Source organism: Hipposideros armiger, unplaced genomic scaffold (genome assembly GCF_001890085.2).
Source record: "Hipposideros armiger isolate ML-2016 unplaced genomic scaffold, ASM189008v1 scaffold_609, whole genome shotgun sequence".
Classification (NCBI taxonomy): Eukaryota; Metazoa; Chordata; class Mammalia; order Chiroptera; family Hipposideridae; genus Hipposideros; species Hipposideros armiger.
The window spans coordinates 1,158,639-1,177,775 of NW_017731959.1; the positions used below are offsets into that span (position 1 = coordinate 1,158,639).

At 36.4% G+C, this 19,137-nt stretch overlaps 1 protein-coding gene across 6 annotated transcripts in view; it reads left to right on the forward strand.

Annotated features, from left to right (window-relative positions):
• ZNF146 (zinc finger protein 146) overlaps nucleotides 1–17,695 on the forward strand; it is a 23,746-nt gene extending 6,051 nt beyond the window's left edge. For 5 of the 6 annotated variants that reach the window (XM_019624903.1, XM_019624901.1, XM_019624902.1 and 2 more), the window contains exons 2-3: nucleotides 7,068–7,304; nucleotides 14,632–17,695. In XM_019624903.1, coding sequence (XP_019480448.1) covers nucleotides 15,406–16,284 — 879 coding nt within the window. In that variant the 5' untranslated portion in view covers nucleotides 7,068–7,304; nucleotides 14,632–15,405 and the 3' untranslated portion in view covers nucleotides 16,285–17,695. The remainder of the gene's footprint in view (nucleotides 1–7,067; nucleotides 7,305–14,631) is intronic. The other variant, XM_019624904.1, reaches the window with a different exon arrangement.
• The last annotated feature ends 1,442 nt before the right edge of the window (nucleotides 17,696–19,137 follow it).

Sequence of the window (19,137 nt, forward strand, 5' to 3'; positions counted from 1 at the left end):
CCCAAGCCAACTCTTAACAAACACGCCACTCGACCAGCCCTGTTTTGTTTTGTTTTGTTTTGTTTTTTAAAGGAGGAAATAGACCATAGAGCCAGACTGCCTCTGTTAACTCTTTCCTCTGCCACTTTGTGTGTCGGTGACCTTAAACCTTGTGCCTCAGTTTCTTATCAATATAGAGAAAATAATAGTATTTGATTCATACGGTGGCTCTGCAGATCATGGAGTTCTAAGTTCTAAAGAATAGTGCCTGGTATGTACTAAGTACTGGATAAATGTTAAATAACATTGTTATTATCTGCAAAATAATATTTCCTCAGAATAGTATAGCCATTTGTACTGTTTCTGGTAGAAATTTCTGGAAGATTCGATGTGTAGATGCTTTTTTCTTATTTCCATTTGAAAACTTTTTGCGGGGGGAGGACATTTCTTTTTTATAACTGGAATGAGAAAGCATTCTGTGTTCAAGTTACATTCATCTTAGAAACTCATCACCACTACCTTCGTGAAGTCGGTTCTTTGATTTTTATGATGGTTACTTTCTCATGGTTCTAATTCAGAATCTCTGAAGATATTTTTTAAAAATCTCAATTGTGACTTTTTATTTTGGGCTAGAATACATAAGAAATGATCTTCAAATTGCATGTCAGGAGAGAATAGTATATGACTGGTTTACCATTAATGCCTATTTTTCCCTTTATGAGCAAAGTGTAACGTGTATGATTTTAGTTTGGTACCATACAAATGTCCATTCCCCATCAGTCATGTAATGGATGGTTTTAACACCAATAAATAATTCTTGGCTGAGTTGATAATTTCTTCAGGGGTTGTTGTGAAGTTATTTTCTAGTTTTTTCATTCCTTTTACATTTATTTCATTGCTACCTCAGATTGTGTCAATGTTTTCTTGGAGTTTTCTACTTGAAGCATCCTTTTAAAGTTATGTTCTAATAACTACAACTAGTTTTCTTTGCAACACTCATTATCACAGCTTTAGCTCAGGGATGCTCCTTCAGGCCGACCCCTGTCTCATTTTGACATGCCACCATTTAACTTGGAGAGCTTGCTTGCATTGTAGATCCACCTTGTATCTTCCCTCCCAGACTTGGAAATGGTCATGTCTCCAAGGAGCTCTGGTTCCTTTTATTGGAGAATGGTGTTATAGACCAAGATTCGGGTGCTGGATGTTTTCATTGCTGCAGGGGTAACTGTTTTAAGGCCATTCCAGTGACAGAGCTAGAAAACCTTATTTTTAAAAACCTTGAGTTTATATTATCATTTCTAATTCAATATAAATGCTACAGTTTTTTTTGTTTGTTTGTTTGTTTTTAGCTGAGCCATCCTGCCACCTGTTGGCAGCTCAGCAGCCTCTCAGCTCAGGCTGGGAATCGAACCGGCAACCTTGTTTTCAGAGCTCACACTGTTGAGTGAGCTCTTAACCAACTGAGCCACTCGGCCGGCCCAAATGCTACAGTATTTTTACCTGACAGCTCCTAGTTGTGTTTTACAGTAAAAACTTCTAAACAAATTAACATAGGTACTTAATTGCTTTGGCCTATCCTATAAAGAAAATGGTTTCAAAATAACAAGACTGACATTAATAGTAACCATAAACACTATTGTGAAAATTTTCTTTCCTGGGTGAGGCAGATCGGTCGCTGGCCTCTGAATGGCTGCTCACGGCAGCTTATATGGCAGCCCACTGCAGCAGGGGCTGCAGCCTACGCCTTCACAGGCGACTCACGGTAGCCCAGCTCCAGGTTGAGGTGTTGTTCATCTTAACTATAGAGGGCGCAACGTCACTGGCCCATGTGGGATCCGAACGGGGTGGGGGTGAGGGGCTGCTGCTCAGAGCTGGCAATCCAAGCCAACTCAACCAACACGCCACTCAGCAGGCCGCAAATTTCTCTGTTCTAAAGTCATTTGAGATAAATCCTTTTTAGGAATTTTGTTACCAAGTTAATGTACAGTTGGGTTTGTTTGTTTCAATTTGTTGTCAAGTTCAATGACTGCTTTATAAATTATTTGATTAATTTAGAAAATAAGTGATGCATTTCTGATTCAACAAAAAATAGATTTCATAAAGCTCGTCTCATTCAGCTTCCCTCCCCCATCACATTCTTTGTCTCAATTAAGTATATTTTCTTATTTGTTTTTTGTTTATCAAGTGGATTTTTTGTTTCTTGGGCCACTAGTGTGTATTTATTCTTCCTTCCTATTCCCACTCCCCTTACATAAATTGCTCACTTTCTTTACTTAGTAATATGTCCTGGAGATCTCCTTTCTTAATCATTATCTTACTTTTTCTTTTTAACTGCTGAATAAATAAGATGATATTCTGTGCATGTACTATATATAGTCAATTCAGTTGTTGCACATTTTTGTTGTTGGACATTTGGGTTGTTTCCAATCTTTTGCTGTTACTAACTGCAGTAATGAATAATTTTTTATCTGTGTCATTTTGTACTTATGCAGGAGTATCTATCTCTAAAGTAGATTGCTATAAGTGGAGTTGACTATATAGCTAAGTACTTAATACTCCCACTAGCAAAGTACAAGAAATCTTTCTCCTAGAACCTTACCATCAGAGTGTTGAATAGTTGATTTTTTGCAAAGGCATAAGTGAAAATTGGTATCTGAGTGTAGGTTTAATTTACATCTCATTATGAGTGAGGTTGAGTATCTTCTCTATGTTTAAGGGCCCATGTGTTTACCTGGGATCTGTCTGTTCATATCCTGTTCCCCATTTTTCTATGGGGGTGCCTTTTTCTTCTAGGACCTCTTATATTGCATTAGAAAGTTTAGCCATATGTGAAATGAGTTGCCAAGGTTTTTTTCCAAGTTTTAAATTTGTTTTGACATTGTTCATAGTGGTCTTTTGTGTTTGTTTTCTTTTTAAACAGTACAGAATCAAGCTTTATTTTTATGTATTTAAATTTAGATTTATCATTTTTTTCCATTTATGGTCATAGAAAGTCCTCCTTACTCCAGATTTTACCTCTACTTTCAAATCTTTACAAGGCTATACTTTTTATAGGTTTCATTATCGTATTTATATTTTTAATCTGTTTAGAGTTTATCTTATATGGTATAGAATGTGTGTTCAGATTTATCTTTTTCCAGTTGGCTACCCAGTTAATCCCAATGCCATTTATTAAGAGGTCTTAGCTTTACTATTTTGAGATTTCATTTTGATCATATACTAAATTCTCATATGTATTTGGTCTATTTCTGGACTTTATATTCTCCATCTTCTAGTCTGTATTTGTGTATCAATATTTACCTTTATTACTGAGGTGTCACGTCCTGCGTGGCAAGGGCAAATGGGTCTCGAGAGGGGCGAGGCAGATTGAATAAGAACAAGAGACAAAAGATAAAAGCGAGACCAAGGGACTCAACCAGAAGACAGCCCCGAATCGGGTCAGCGCCTGGCTTTTATTGAGAATTTTCAAGGAAGTAAAACTGCTGTCAATTAGCATCCGTATAAGATTTGTGTGCCTTAAGGCCTTTTTCCATTAACATATCCCATTGTGTTCCAACAAATGCTATGCCTTCACACATCCGCCACATAGCCCCAGGACACCTTGTTACTGTGTCCTCCCAGGGGAGATAACTATTATCATTACAATAGGTCCCAGTCACACCTGAGACACCCCCCAGAGAGCTTTACCGGCCTCGGTCATACCCAGACACTCCCTCAGAGAGAGCTTCCGTGCCTCAGTCATACGGAGACACTCCTTCATAACTAATAGAGTTAGAGGCTAATGTAGGGGGGTGGAATTGGAATCGGCTGTAAGGCAACACTGAGGCTTTATAATTTGTTTTATTATCTGTTATAGCTAGTCTCTTATTGCTTGTCCTTTGCAGAGTTTCCTAGGTTTGCTTGCTTGTTTGTTTTTCTATGTAAACCTTAGAATCAGCTTGTCTAGTTCTAGGGGGGGAAAAACCTTATTTTTATTGATGTTGCATTAAATTTTAACTTAAGGGAAAGGGACATTAGATATTTATGATGTTAAATACTCCTATCCATGTACATGATAATGTAGAGTTTCCTTTTGGGTCCTCTGGAGTGTTTTAAAACTTTCTTTATATATGTTGTAGATTAAAATTTTCTGCATATATGTTGTAGACACATTTTACTAAGTTTGTTTCTAGGTACAATCTTTTATATTGCTGTTATGAATGGATATATAAAGGTATATTATGGTATATATAAAGCTTGTTTTCTATGAATTAGTTTTATTTTTTGCTTAACTTAATGAACAGTAGTTTATAATTATATTATAATTGAGCCAGTGGGCATCTTATCTTTATTTAGAATTTAATAGAAATGTCTCCAATGTTTTTGCATTAGATAAGATGCTTGCTTTTGTGGTCAGATATAGATTATGATTACCTATATAGATATAGATTACTCATGTTGGTTAGGTCTCTGGGGATGTGAGTAGAAACAAAAAATTTAAGGCTGAGGCCACTGTTGTGCCTCAGATGCAACAACCAGGAAAGATCATGTTAATAAAAAAAAACCCCAAAAATCCCTCCAAACTCTGATACTGCAGCCTTAAAACAAACAAACAAAAAAATCAAACAGAACAAAAGTAAGGTGCTCAGTAAGGTGTCAATTCCTATTGTTTTCTTTCCTTTCCCTCCTTTTTCTTTACTCAGTTCTTAGGTTTATCTTTTGTGTTCTTTTTATAGCTTTGCATGTTTCTTAAAGTTTTTGTGTCTTTTAAATACTTGTTTTGTTGATACTATGTTTCAATTTTTTATCTGCTTTGTGGCAGTATTTTTCAGATGAGTTTAACTGTTGGAAAATTATGTTGTTCATTTTCACTGTTTCTTACAGTATCATTGTAGGGACACAGACAAATTATTTTGTGTTACTCTTGCTTTTATGACATAGATTTTCCTAGATAAGTACTAGGAAAAGGAGGGCATGGTAGCATTCTATGCTTCAAAGCTCACATGCTCTTCTACTTTTTAAAGCAAGAGACTTTTGTGCCTTCTCTGGCTTGACCTGAACCTGGTTGAGACAGACTTCTATCACCATCTCTTTGTTTCCCATAATTCTTCATAGTACTTGCCTTTTAAGATGATGTATTCACTTTTAGAAGTTGCTAAATGCTGGGGACACCCCACTCCCCAAGTACAGCAGGTCCTGGAATACTTTCGTTTCTTCCATGTCCTTTTGTTTTTTTTATGTTGATGAGGTGCCACAGGAACTGAACTCTTGTTTATATCGATTAGCCTGTGCTAAAATTGGTTTTGTTATGCATCGTTCCACTTAAAGTTGCAGAAGCCTACTCTTTCTGCTTACTCCTTCAGTCCTTTTCTGTTTAACCTACAATAGTGTTTGCCTCTATCAATTTCCTCTTAAGGTGAGGCTGATTCATTCTGTAAGGAGATAAATTACCTGCAGATCTTTGAACTTTGAAGTTCTCAGCATTTCCTGTATTTTCCTGGCTTCTTTGCAATCCCTATTTAGGCCTCCTGTTTGGGCCTGCCTTTGGTAGAGGTACATGGAGTTTAGGAGGGGTTTCTTGTCCCTAGTTTTGTTGTTCATTATTAGACTTGGTTACAGTTCTCACTCAGGATAAATCCCTCATTTTTAGAATAAACATTTGCTAGTTATTTCTGAGATTTGTATGTCATGGCCTTCTTTTTCACTATTATCTAGTCTTTCTTGTTACATCTACCACACTATTGTGGTTCCTGTACCACCTCTGTTATTTTGGGTGTTTTGGGCCACGCCTACATATAATTTAGCATTAACATGGTTCTGTCTAGTAGTTTCACTAAAGAGGCAGTGAATGAATTGGCTGGTTGGTATTATTCCCCCTTTATTCTTGATGTTTTGTATGGTTTTTAAAAAGGAGAAACATTTGAAAGAATCAAAGCTAAGCAGCCACAATGCTCCTGTGAAACTTTTTTGCCTCCTTGATTGTTGGTGTTTCTAAGAGACTGTCTGTCCTTGGCCATCTTCTTCACATACTGTGTGTATTCTCTGTAAGCAGTCACAGTAACATTCCATCTGTGTCTTTAGCAGCAGTGATATTCTGACAACTGATGCATTTCTATTTCGATTCTAGGCCTATTCAGAGCTCCTCATCTCCGTATGAAATTGCCTAATGGATATATGCACTTGTATGTTCCTCAGAAACATGACAGTGTCCAGAGTGTCAAGCTTGAGCCCCTTCCTCTTGCGGATTATCTTCAGCTAACTCACCCTCTCATTTCTCTCTGTTCTGTACATTACTGTTTAAATCAGGCTCTAAGTCTCCCATCTCTGCCACATCCCAGTACAAACTGGTGACTAAGCTTTTTCAGCGAACATAGTGTAGATAGTGTGTATGTAAATAGTAACTTTGTTTTTTTAGAATTTTGCTTTTTAAATATGATTTCAACATTATAGGAAAGTTAGAATAGTACAGAGAAGTCCCATATACCCTTTACCCAAATTCACCAATCATTTACATTTGGTTTTTTTTACAACCACAGTACAGTAATCAAACTCAGAAAATTGCTATTATTTAATCCAGTCCATATTCAGATTTTGTCAGTTGTCCTAATACTGTATTTAAAAAATGTTCTTTGAATGAATAGATGAATATATTTTTACAGGACATTTCTAACACATAGTTTTACTCAGAGTATAATGCAAACAAAGTAAATATTAGGATTCCAGGAAGTCTTTTGGGTTTTTCTTCAGTACTGTCAGAACAACTTCCTACACATTGTATCCATTGTGCTGATAGTTCTGATAGGCATATATTGTTATAGTCGTAGATATGAGTGTTGAATTCATCCAGGAATAAGGGCCACAGTTAAAACCCACTCAGGAGCTCATGCAGGAGTGTGGTGCTAGATAACAACTAGCAACAGGTAAAGTGTCAACATGTTTCTATGTAAGTAGAATTCCCTTTCTTACCCCATTTCAGGATATGTTGAGGTTTAAATGGTTTAATGAGCATGGCTTTGAAATTCAGGATTCAAATAGTCTTAGTCCCTTTGCTCATATAATTGTACTTTAATCTTTAAGGCAAAGGGTCATTGTTTTTTTCTTTTTCACAGGGCTGCTTCTTTGTGCATCCCTGGAAACGGCATTTTCTTCATCCTTCAGAAGTTCCTGAGACTCCCAAGGCTCAGCCTGAGTTCTAGGAGGGTACTTTGGCTCCAGCATTAACCTTCTAGTGGTGTGTCATTTCCCCAGTAGCAGGTTATAAACTGATTAAACTTTATGTGATCCTCTTTTGGAGCAAGAAGATAAACTGGATGGGGAAGAAAGAAATGGAAAGGAAATTTGTGCAGGTGAGTGAATGACAACCAGACAAGTCACAGTTGATCAGTCAGTATTGACACCTTTGAAATGCTTTTAAGGGTGTTTTCTTATAGGCTCTAGTCTTGGAGTGTCATTTGGTATGAATTCTTAGATATTTGAATGACATTTCCAGACATCATTTTTTCTGTTTCAGTACTCCTTAGATTCTAGAGGTCAAGGTGCCCCTTTTATCTCTAATCTGGATGCTCACACTAATACTTTATTTGTACTGCCTTTGTGTTATTATTCTCTCTTTCATTGATATCCTCAGTCTCATATCCCCCAATGTGCATAGACTCCTTTCCTCATGCATCGTCTTTTATAGGTTTTTAAGCCTTTACATAGTGTCTGACATTTAGGTTTCTTTTTATTGCTTACCACTTTATTATTGTTCCCGTGGTTAAATGCCTCAGAATTATGTTTTACATCTGTGGTCATACTTCCTGTTGTCTTCTTACCTTCCCCATTATATACCAACAAACTCTCCCTCCCTGTCTTCCGCCTCATACACCTCTTTCAGTTGTTGCCTTAGAAATCAGTTCTTTTGTGTGTGTGTGTGTGTGTGTGTGTGTGTGTGTGTGTGTGTGTGTGTGTGTTTGTTTGTATATGTGCGCGCTCGCGCTGACGCTCGAATGTATGAGTCTATGTTTTTAGTTTTTTTATTTTATTTTATTTTTTTTAGCTGAGCCATCCTGCCGCCTGTTGGCAGCTCAGCGGCAGCTCAGGTTGGGCCAGGACTTGAACTGCTATTGCTCAGAGTTCGCACTCTTGAACGAGCTCTTAACCAACTGAGCCATTCGGCCGGCCTCTGTATGTTTTTTAATATAATACATGAACTTGTAAAAATTTTGAATATTAAAGTAAAAAATGAAAAAGGCCCTTCTTACCTCTCTGAGCTTCAGTCGTACATTTTTTCAAAGATGCAGTCACTCTTGAGAGTTTCACATGTATCCTTCTTGAGGTAGTGTATGAATAAGCCAGCATATATTATGTATCTGCTGCAAATATGAATATATATAAAGTCCTTTGTTTTCCTTTTCATCTGATTGATGGTATGTATTCTATTGTGTATATAGTTTTTTTTTCTTGAAGAGATTCTCTGTCAATGTAGCTTGTTTAACCTGTCTCCTATTTATGGCCATTTAGGTTGTTTCCAGGCTCATGCTATTGAAGGCACAAGTGCATATACGTACTTGTTTATATTGCTTTGCCAGAGCTATGCAGATACAAGTACATAATTACTCTGAGTGGAAATGCTGGGTAAAAGTTATGTTTATATATAGATTTGCTAGAAATAAGCACATTTTTCTCAAAAGAAGTAAATCAATTTACATTTCTACCAAAATGGTATAGTCATATATTCAACAAGTATTTATTGAATGATATGTATGAGGCACTATTTCAGGTATTAGGGAAATGTTAGTGATCAATCAAAGCAGTCAAAAATTCCTCCCTCCTGAGGCCTATATTCCAATTGGGGAAGACAAGCTATGAATAAATAAGTAAAACATATATTCTATCAGATGGTAGTGAGTGCTAAGAAGAAAAATAAAGCAAGGAAAACTGGCATTTGGTGGGCCAGTTGGTTGGGAAAGTTGTCATTAAGATGACATTTGAAAAAAGATACAAAGAGTGTGAGGGCGTGGCATGCAGAATTTGGTGGAAGAGCTTTCAGCCAAAAGGAACAAAAAGTGTTAAAAGCCCTGAGGCTGAGCCTGCTGTTGAAGAAAATGATCATGGCAATGAGCTGAGCAGAGTGAGCACAAAAGGGAGTAAGAATAGATTTGGTTCGATAATTGACCAAATAATAGTCTTTGGCCTTTGTTCTGAGAGATTTGGGAGACCATGAAAGGGTTTTGAGCAAAAGAGTGATAAGATCAGAATTACATTTTGGCTGCTGTATAGAAAATAAGGTATGGGGGTGGGGCAAGGCTAGGCGATTAATCCTAGGTGAATGCAGTAACCTAGGTAAGAGAATGGTAGTAGTTGAGATAGTGACAAGTAGTCTTAAAATATGTTAAAGGCATAGCTGACAGGATTGGCTCATAGATTGTTATGAGAGAAAGAAGAGTTATTGATGACTGCAAGATTTTTACTAAAAAGAGAATGAGTTAACATTTATTGAGAGAGGAAAACTTCAAGAATTTTGGAGGTTGAGTTTTCTTTTGGACTTGTTAATTGTGACATGTCTACTGATCATCTAAGCATATTCAGGTAGGCAGTTGTATATACAAGTCAGGAATTTAGGGAGAGAAAAGTTGTGACCTTTTCTGTTCTGATATACTAACAAGCTGCTTTTATAAAATGATGGTATCTGCATTTCCCTAGCCTGTCTTACTTTTCCTACCATTCAGGGATGCCAGTGGGCCTAATATGTGTCCTGTATTCAGCCAACATTCCTGGATTCTGTTATGACAAACGAGGTGGTGGTTTGGCCCTTGATGCTGTGTCTTATGTTTTTGGAGAGCATTGTGCATGAGAGCTCTTCCTAAAAATAACAATGGCAGCTGCCCACTCACATCCTTTTTTATAAAACATTAGAATTATAACTAATTCCTACTGTTACCAACAATGCAGTTTTTTTTTGTGTTTTTTTTTTCTGTTTCTCTTTTTCCTTCACACATATGAAAAATGGGCAGAGATGTCTTTATTTTACCATTTTAAAAGAAAGTATGTTATGTTTGAGTCCTCCCTCTAGGAATTCTCTCCCACTTCTGCTTGATTGGTGTTTTTGATGACCTGAGATGTTGCTTTATCTTTCTAAGTGTTTCCTCATCTTTTGCTTTTATTTATGTTTTCTTCTCTCTATCCTCTTGCTAGAGGTGGCTCCTCGAACACTGCATTCTGCCTTTCCTCTTTCCTTTTATAAATGAGTTCCCGGAAAGGACTTATTCATTCTGAAACTAGAAGTAACTCTTTTTATAATACCAATTTTTATTTTGGCACCTCCAGCCTTTTTGTCTTGCCCGCCATAATTTTACCTGTTTATAGGATAAACAGCTGCCTGACTGACTTCATTCTCATTGTGTCCGACAGTGAAACCATTAATATTCCTACTCAAATTAGAGATTTCAGCTCATTATTTTCAGGTTCAGAGATCATTTCAGAACAGTTTCATATTATATCTGGATTATTTCTTTTCTCATGGTCCTTGTGATATGGTCAGTCAAGCCTTTAAAAAAGATAAATTTCAATCAAGAAAGGACACATTAACTATGTGACATAAATGTGAATGTTTTTCCTTCTCTCTATAAAATTCTTTGAATCTTGGCCTTTGATTATGAGATGCTCTTTATTCAGGTCCTACTTATTTAAACCTGTTACTTCCTCTTTTATTAATCTCTTGATTGTCCATGCTACTTAACATTTTCCACAGAAATTCAGAAGTCCTCAGTAAATCCTTTTTGATATCTGGAGTCTATATTATGAACCTGGTGAAGGGAAGGTCCATGTTTTATTCTTACTGTCTGCAGTTTTGATTACCTATGAGGTACTTACTAAATAATGTATTAATTATTATTGTGGAAGGATTTATTATTAGTTGTTTTCAATTACCTTACCAACATTTTCAAACATTAAAAACATTGAAAGAAGAGTACAGTGATCTTTTTTATATGCCTACCACATAGATTCAATAATTAATATTTTACCACATTTAGTTTTTGGTGTGTCTGTATCCCTGTGCATGCGTATTACGTGTGCTGAAACACTGTGACACTTCACTCCTAACACTCCTAAAAAATTAAGTATGCATTTTCTAAAAATAATGGCACCCTGCTACATAACCAAAATAACCAATTTCATACCTTAAACAATTAGCCATAATGCCCTAATATTTTGTAATATTCAGTCCATATTTCCCCAGTTATTTCCCAAATACCTTCTATAGCATTTTTTTAAATGCCAGAATCCAGTGAAGGTTTGAACTTTGGATTTGGTTGTTGTCTTTTTCGTCTTTATAATTTAAACTGTCCTCTTCTCCTTTTTCCCTCCTTGCTTTTGCCCCCGATATTTAAAAAATATTTACTGTTAGCCATTCAAAGAAAAGAGTAGAGCCATTAATATAATCCAGCATCTCAGGCTATAGTTAAGGTGTTAAGACATAGATACATACAAATTTGGGTTTAAAAATAATTCATATGAAACACTTATTTGAGGAAAAGTGAATCTGATTGTGATAAGTTTAGGGAAAGATGTTTCTAAGTAGGAGACAAGATTGGAGAAGTCTTTTTAGTAGCACGTTACCAGAGTTTCTTCCAGGAGGTTTTATGGAGTCCATGGTTAAATACAGGTGACAGGCTAAGCCAGCAGCGGACATGAGGAATGTGATGTGCATAATCGTGGCTTACTGACTGCATGCTGAGTACACTTGGCAGGCTCTTCCTCAGGGCCTGTCAACTTGATTAATTTCTGTTTAAAATGCTCTTTTCTCCAGATAGCTGTAAGGAGTACTCTCTTCCTGCATGTCTGTCTTTCTTTCTTTTTTTTTTAATAGTAGGCTGTACCATGTAGGTTTTTTTGTTTGTTTGTTTGTTTGTTTTAAAGATTTTTATTGGGGAATTGGGGGGGATGGGAACAGCGCTGGGGTATTGGGGGAAGGGGAACAGACAAGTTGCTATCCTTTTGTTCTTCAGTCTAGTTGTGGAGGACGTTGCTTCACTGGCCCAAGTTGGCACCATCATTGTGCTCTTCCCAGGCGAGGCAGATCAGTCACTGGCTTCTGGACGGCCGGTCACCGCGGTTGCTGGCCACTCACGCTGGCTGCTGGCTACATACGGTAGCCCATGGCAACCCACTGCCATCGCCAGCGACTCACAGCAGTCCAGCTCCAGGCTGAGCTGTTGTTCAGCATCTTAGCTGTAGAGGGCAGTGTCACTGGCCCTCATATGTGGGGTCCAAACCAGGGCCCTCTGGTGTCCCAAGCCAGCTCTTAACCAACGCGCTACTCAGCCGGCCTTATTTCTAGAATTTTTTGTTCTCATACTTCAATCTGGACTGGTGGTATCCTGACCTGATAGCTCTTATTTTGTAGCTTTTCATCACCATTATCATAGAAATTTTCTTCATTTTGTTCTCCTGTTCATCTCTTATACGGATCCTGTATTTGTTGCCTTCTTTAACTACTAATTTTGGTGGAGCACCTCTTTTAGTAGCATTCTGAGGAAAAAGGTGCATTTTGGGGGTACTTGCGTATCTGAAAAATGCCTTTATTTGGCTGTCCCATTGGATTGATAGGCTAAGCTTAGAATGTTTCCCTCAGAATTTTGTCTTCTAGCCTCATTTCTGTTGAGAAATTTGATGCCATTCTGATTCCTATTTTCTTTGACATGTACTATTTTTTCTAAAAGCATTTATGACCTCTATTTTCTCTTTTGAAATGTTACAGTGATTGTCTAGGTATATTTTTATTATTCATTGTGCAAGGTACCAAGTGGCCCCTTTAAAAAGTCTAGAGATTCATGATAGAAGAGAGGAAATTTCTGTTGTTTTTTGAATATTTCCTCTAAATATAAGTTTTCTCTTTATTTTTCTGGAACTTTTTTTTACTCAGCTATTACATGTGTTACCTTGGTTTATCCTCTGAATATGTCTTTTTAAGGCTACTACCAGGAAATGATATTTGTGCTTATATTTCATTGGTCAAACAAGGCACTTGGCCATGCCTGAGTTTCCCAGGGTGAAACAATATAATCCTGCAGTAAGGAGACCCTGTTATTGGTTAATGGTAATACAGTCTACCTCATCCCCTACCTCACCCCAGTCTTAATTTCTAAGGGAACTTTTTCTTTCTGTTTCTTATTGTTTCACTGATAATATATTTTCTCATAACCATCTGTTACTGGTTTTAGGATTCTGTTCTTTGCTTTGCCTTACCTTTATTCCCTTAGTTGTTTTTTTCTCTTGATGTTGATCTTTCACGTTAGTGGGCTTACTTCAAGTGTGTGTGGAATATTGGCTACACAGTCATATTTAAGAATCATTCACTAAAAGGTAAGCTCTTCTGTGCCTGGGTGCTTCTAGCCATATGGTAGACTTCAGTGGATGAAAAGTAAGCCTCATGGACCCAGGGTCTCCTCCCTGAGGAAGGGTTATACTGCCTTGCTCTCACAAACTTAGGTGTGGCCAGGTCCTTTGTTTTGTCAAAAGGAATGAGTACAAGCAGTAAGTGTCTTGGAGGTGCATTCTACAGGTTTTTCATGGGCCTTTCAGTTTGTCTAGATCTTTTTTTTTTTTTTTTTTTTTTTTTTTTTTTTTTTTTTTTTGCCTCAGCTGCAGAATGGTGCTGAAGGTCTCACCATATTAATTGGGTTGTTGGAAAAGTCATGACGTATTTTTCTATGTGTTTTGTTGCAAAAATGCATCATGACTTTTCCGACAACCCAATATATGTAGATTTAATCACATTGATTTCAGTATAACACCTCTCCCTTGTCATCTCATATGTGGGGTGTCCCCTGAGTCTGGAGCTTCTGTGATCAAATTTCTGCAAAGAATAACTTCCATTTTATATAAAGGAGTGGTCGTTTGTCCTCCAGACTGGAAGAGTAGAGGTCCAACTGCATCTTATACAATCTTTTTTTCCGCTACTATCCTTTATTCCTTGTTTTGGGGTACTTGATTTCCTCCGTTTTCTGAGTCTTTTTTATATTTTGTGGTACAAATTGGCTTGCTTGACTTGGCTTCCTTTTCTGCAGTACCTTCATGTTATTTGAACTTCCTCAGCTCTTCTGTATGTTGGAAATCTTCCATGTGCTTTATGTTATCAAAAAATGTGTTAATGTCTGTATATTGATGTCTCATATCATCTCCCTCTTGTGAATTTGGGCCATTTTCCCTTTTGTCATTTAATGGAATTTTGGGAGGAAGCAGTTGTTAGTTATTCCTTTTCCTTTCTTAGGCATCACAGGTAGACTTTCTCAATTTTATGTGGTCATCTTTTTATCCTATTAATTCCTCATTGTTTGTTACACTGAATTGCTGAATTATGAAATGAGAGAGGTTATTTTTCAAGAGTAATCTAAGCTTTGTGTATCCATGAATATTAATTTTCTACCCAGATATCCTCCACAAGGGTTTCCTTCTCAAAATTTAGCTGGAGATGTAGGTCATAAAGCTTCTTTTATATTGGGAAATGGGTTAGCTGAGTTAATCTTAAAAAGCATAATCTGAGATTTTATTGTTAATAATGGGAAATTTATAAATAATGATGATAACTAAGCTCTAACATTTATTGAGTGCTTACCATGTGTCAGTCACAGTTCTAAGCACTTCATACATTAACTTCTTTAAATGATGATTCTTTGTACTCCATTTTAGAAGAAGCCTGAGAAGATGATGAGCAAATAGAGAGGCAGCAAGACGCATCCATCTCCAGTAAAGTACAGACTGAGAAAAAAAGCAGTGAATATAAGAAAATTGGAAAGATACTTCCTGTGATCTCAGACCTTAGATCTTTTAAGGTACCACCTTTTCCAGCTACCTAGAAAGAGTGTCAAAACACAGTTTAGACTTAATCAATCATGAGGGACATTGTGTAGGAAAGAATCATCAATTTTATTAGTTTGGAAATCCTGCCACAGCTTACTCCTTACGGTAATAACCCTCTTTTAAGAGTAAATCAGTGTAGAAATGCCTTCAGTTAAAAAAATTTGAACCCCATGTGATATCAGAGCATTCATGCTGGGTTAGAAACCGTATGAATTTACTGACAGAAAATTTTCACTCACGTGTCACACTTCATTAAATGTAGAAATCAGGCTGGAGGGAAACCTTGTTCTAAGGAATATTGAAAAGCCTTCAGCTAGATGACATATCTTATTGAGCAGAAGAAAATCCATACTGGAGAGAAACCAATGAATGTAACAAAACTTCATTGAATATTAGAAAACCTATACTCTGAGAGAAAGCTTTGAACTGAGTATGATAAAGTTTTCTCTTGAACCTTATCCCGTTACTTTTGAAAGGTCATACACAGAGAAGTACTACAAATGTAAGAAATGTGGAAATACCTTCAGCCAAAAGTAAATTCTCATTCACCAAGAAATTCATACTGGTGAGAAACCTTGTGAATGTAGGAAAACTTCCATTCAGATGTCACACCTCAATCAGCAGAGAATTTGTAGTGGGGGAAACCCCTTTGCTTGTAAGGTATGTGGGAAAGCCTTCAGCCACAAATCAAACCTCACTGAGCATGAGCATTTTCATAATAGAGAGAAACCTTTTGAATGTAATGAATGTGGAAAAGCCTTCAGCCAAAAGCAATATGTCATTAAACATCAGAACACCCATACTGGAGAGAAGCTTTTTGAATGTAATGAATGTGGAAAATCCTTCAGCCAGAAGGAAAACCTCCTTACTCATCAGAAAATTCACACTGGAGAGAAACCTTTTGAGTGTAAAGATTGTGGAAAAGCTTTCATTCAGAAGTCAAACCTCATCAGACACCAGAGAACTCACACAGGAGAGAAGCCTTTTGTATGTAAGGAGTGTGGGAAGACCTTCAGTGGCAAATCAAACCTTACTGAGCATGAGAAAATTCATATTGGAGAAAAACCCTTTAAATGTAGTGAATGTGGAACAGCTTTTGGCCAGAAGAAGTACCTCATAAAACATCAAAACATTCACACTGGAGAGAAACCCTATGAATGTAATGAATGTGGAAAAGCTTTCTCTCAACGAACATCACTTATTGTACATGTGAGAATTCATTCAGGTGATAAGCCTTATGAATGCAATGTATGTGGGAAAGCCTTCTCTCAGAGTTCATCTCTTACTGTGCATGCGAGAAGCCATACAGGTGAGAAGCCCTATGGATGTAATGAATGTGGCAAAGCCTTCTCTCAGTTTTCAACCCTTGCTCTGCATTTGAGAATACACACAGGTAAGAAGCCTTATCAATGTAGTGAATGTGGGAAAGCTTTCAGCCAGAAGTCACACCATATTAGACACCAGAAGATTCATACTCATTAAAAATTCTGTGAATATTTTGAAAATTGGAAAGCATTCATCAGGAATTTACACCTCATAGCACATCAGAAATAATCATTCTAAAGTAAAATGTCACAAATGAGGGAAACAAAAGTTAAAGACCTATGGGCTACCAGAGAATGCTGAAGAGAAAGACATTTGTAATATAAAAATTCCTGTGCCCAACAAAAAAAACCTACAGCAAAGGTAATGCTGAAACTTTAGACACGTTTTAGACACATTAGAATGGAAAACATGCTTGTTATTATTGCTGTCTGCATAGATCTGGAGATCTTCACCAATGTAATAAGAAAAATAAGTTGTAATAAGAAAATAAGGAAAAGACTTATGGTATTGATTTAACAGAGCTGAAGAGATTCTGGAATCACCTATGCATTTATTCGAGTTTAGAATAGGATAGAAATGGCATCAGGAGGTAAGAAGATAATGGGACTATTTAAAAAATGATTTGGAGGTAATTTGTTCTCCAAGGAAAAAAATACACCATGAACTATACACAAAGGTAAGATCCATGGGGATTAAAAACAGGAATATGAAAAAGCTGTATAGTAAAATGGTTATGACCTTGGGAGTAGGGAAACCTTCCTTATAACAGAAATACCTAGCAATTCTATTCTGAGTTTTTATGCTCAAGAAATATGTACTAGGCTATTTACTGTGACATGATTTGTAGTAGCTATAAATTGGAAACAACTTAAATGCCCGTCAATGAAATGGAAAATACTTATGATGGGATACTGTATATGTGTAAAATGTAACAAATGAGATCTGTATTACAGAGAAAGATCTCATAAATGTTGAGGGAGAAAATGAAGTTGCAGAATGACATGTAATACCATGACATTTTTGTAAATTTGAGTTAAAACTTCCCTCATAAAATGCAGTACTATATATTAGTAACAGATACATATGTATGTATGTTTTAAAAATGTTTTTGAAATGGATTGGAAGGATACAGACCAAACTCTTGATAGTGGTTGCCTGTGAAGAGTGAACAAGGGAAGGGAATGAATTTGGGAGGGGTGGAGTGGGGATTGGTTAAAGGAGACTTCATTTTATATGTAAGCGTCCATTTCTTTAAAAACAAAAGAGACTGCAAGTAAATATATATATATATATATAAAAATACTGGATAGTTCTGGATTGTGGTATATGGATATCTTGTCATATTTTTTGTACTTTTCTGTCTTTTTAAATTTTCTCAAGAATGGGGGTGAGGATGGGAACACTGTACCTATACAAATCATGTTCAGATGGATTCATTCCCAATCAAATACTAAACTTTTTATAGAAAATATTTCTAAAATTTTAATCAATGATAAGTGGATGAACTTGTTCTCTATGTAGTATGAAATTATCTATTTTATTAAAATTAAAAATGGCATAATCCAAATCTGTTTAATTTATTTTTACATGTTGTAGTGTACACTATACGGTCTGTCTTCACATTTGTAACATTTTGCAACATATCATTTGAGCTTAGGAAATTTTAAGAACTTTTCGTTAAGTAAGAATACATGCACAGACTTCATATAATTTGTCTTTTTACGTAAACTTTCTGGAATGTCAAATTTCCTGTCCTGTAAATTTCCATGGGAACAGCATATGCATTAAAAATTAAGATTTTGATTGTTTCATTTAAAAAAATAAAACCTTTCAACTTTCCGGAACTTACACAATTTGAGTTAAATTCTAACACTTGTATCTCAGTTTTAACCTGCACACTATTTGTCCCAGTGCTTTGACAAACACCTTTTTTTATTTTTCCTGGCTTTATTGAGGTGTAATAAATAAAACTGTAAGATACTTAAAGTGTACAACGTGATGATTTGATACATGTATACGCTGTGAAGGGACTTCCCCCACCAAGTTATTGTTTCTTTTACAGAGGTGGAGATGATGGGATGGGTATGAGAAAAGTGGTCCAGACCCTGAACAGAATTCTATTGTGTAAACCAGTCCTTCCTGAAGATGTTTTTTATTTGGTCCCTTTTTTCAGTGTAACTTGATATAGATAATGTTGTTAAAGGTTTTCTTGTATAATGGTGAACATCAGCAATACAGCATTTTGAGATTTCAGAAACTGCTTTCAAAAAAGCACTTAAAGTCATTAAATGCTGCATCATTACTGTGCATCTTTCATTAACCGTTTTGGAGGAATGACCATGAATTATATACTTAGGTATCTAAATGAAACTTAGCCCTTTCTAATATGGAGTTCTCCACCCCCTTTTTACAAAGGATGTTAAATACTAAATCTAAGAATTGCACCAGATATTTGTATACCATTTTTAAATTGCCTCCATTTATCTATCACTTGCAGTAGGAAAAATATTCTGTATAAAGATTTTAGTCAAAAGATATATTTTCCTAAACTACTTTTTTCTCCTTAATCTCTTATTCTTTACTTAGCTCTTCTCAACTCTGCTCCTGTGTTTGTGCAGTTTTGGAGTCAGCCCAAAGCACGGCCCAAAGACAATCAGGGAATACCTTAACATATGTTTATTGACTGTGGCTTAGGACTTCCCCTCCCCCACCCGGTTGTGTTGGTCTGTAGAGGAAAAGTTGAATCTGAAATTCAGAATCGTTTTACTCAGCATGTCAGGAGGCAGATGATCTGAACCCCCTAAGTACCTCTATCTTACTCTATCATAATTGATAGAATATAGATATAAGTGACTTGGATGTTGGACACCTGAACTGTCAATCAAGATTTTAAGATAAATCTTGATTAATCCCATATTGCCTGGATAACAGTACTAGCTACTGTTATATATTGTACCCAAACCATGTGAGGGACCACAAAACAGCCTCCCCAAGCCAGCAAAATCTATA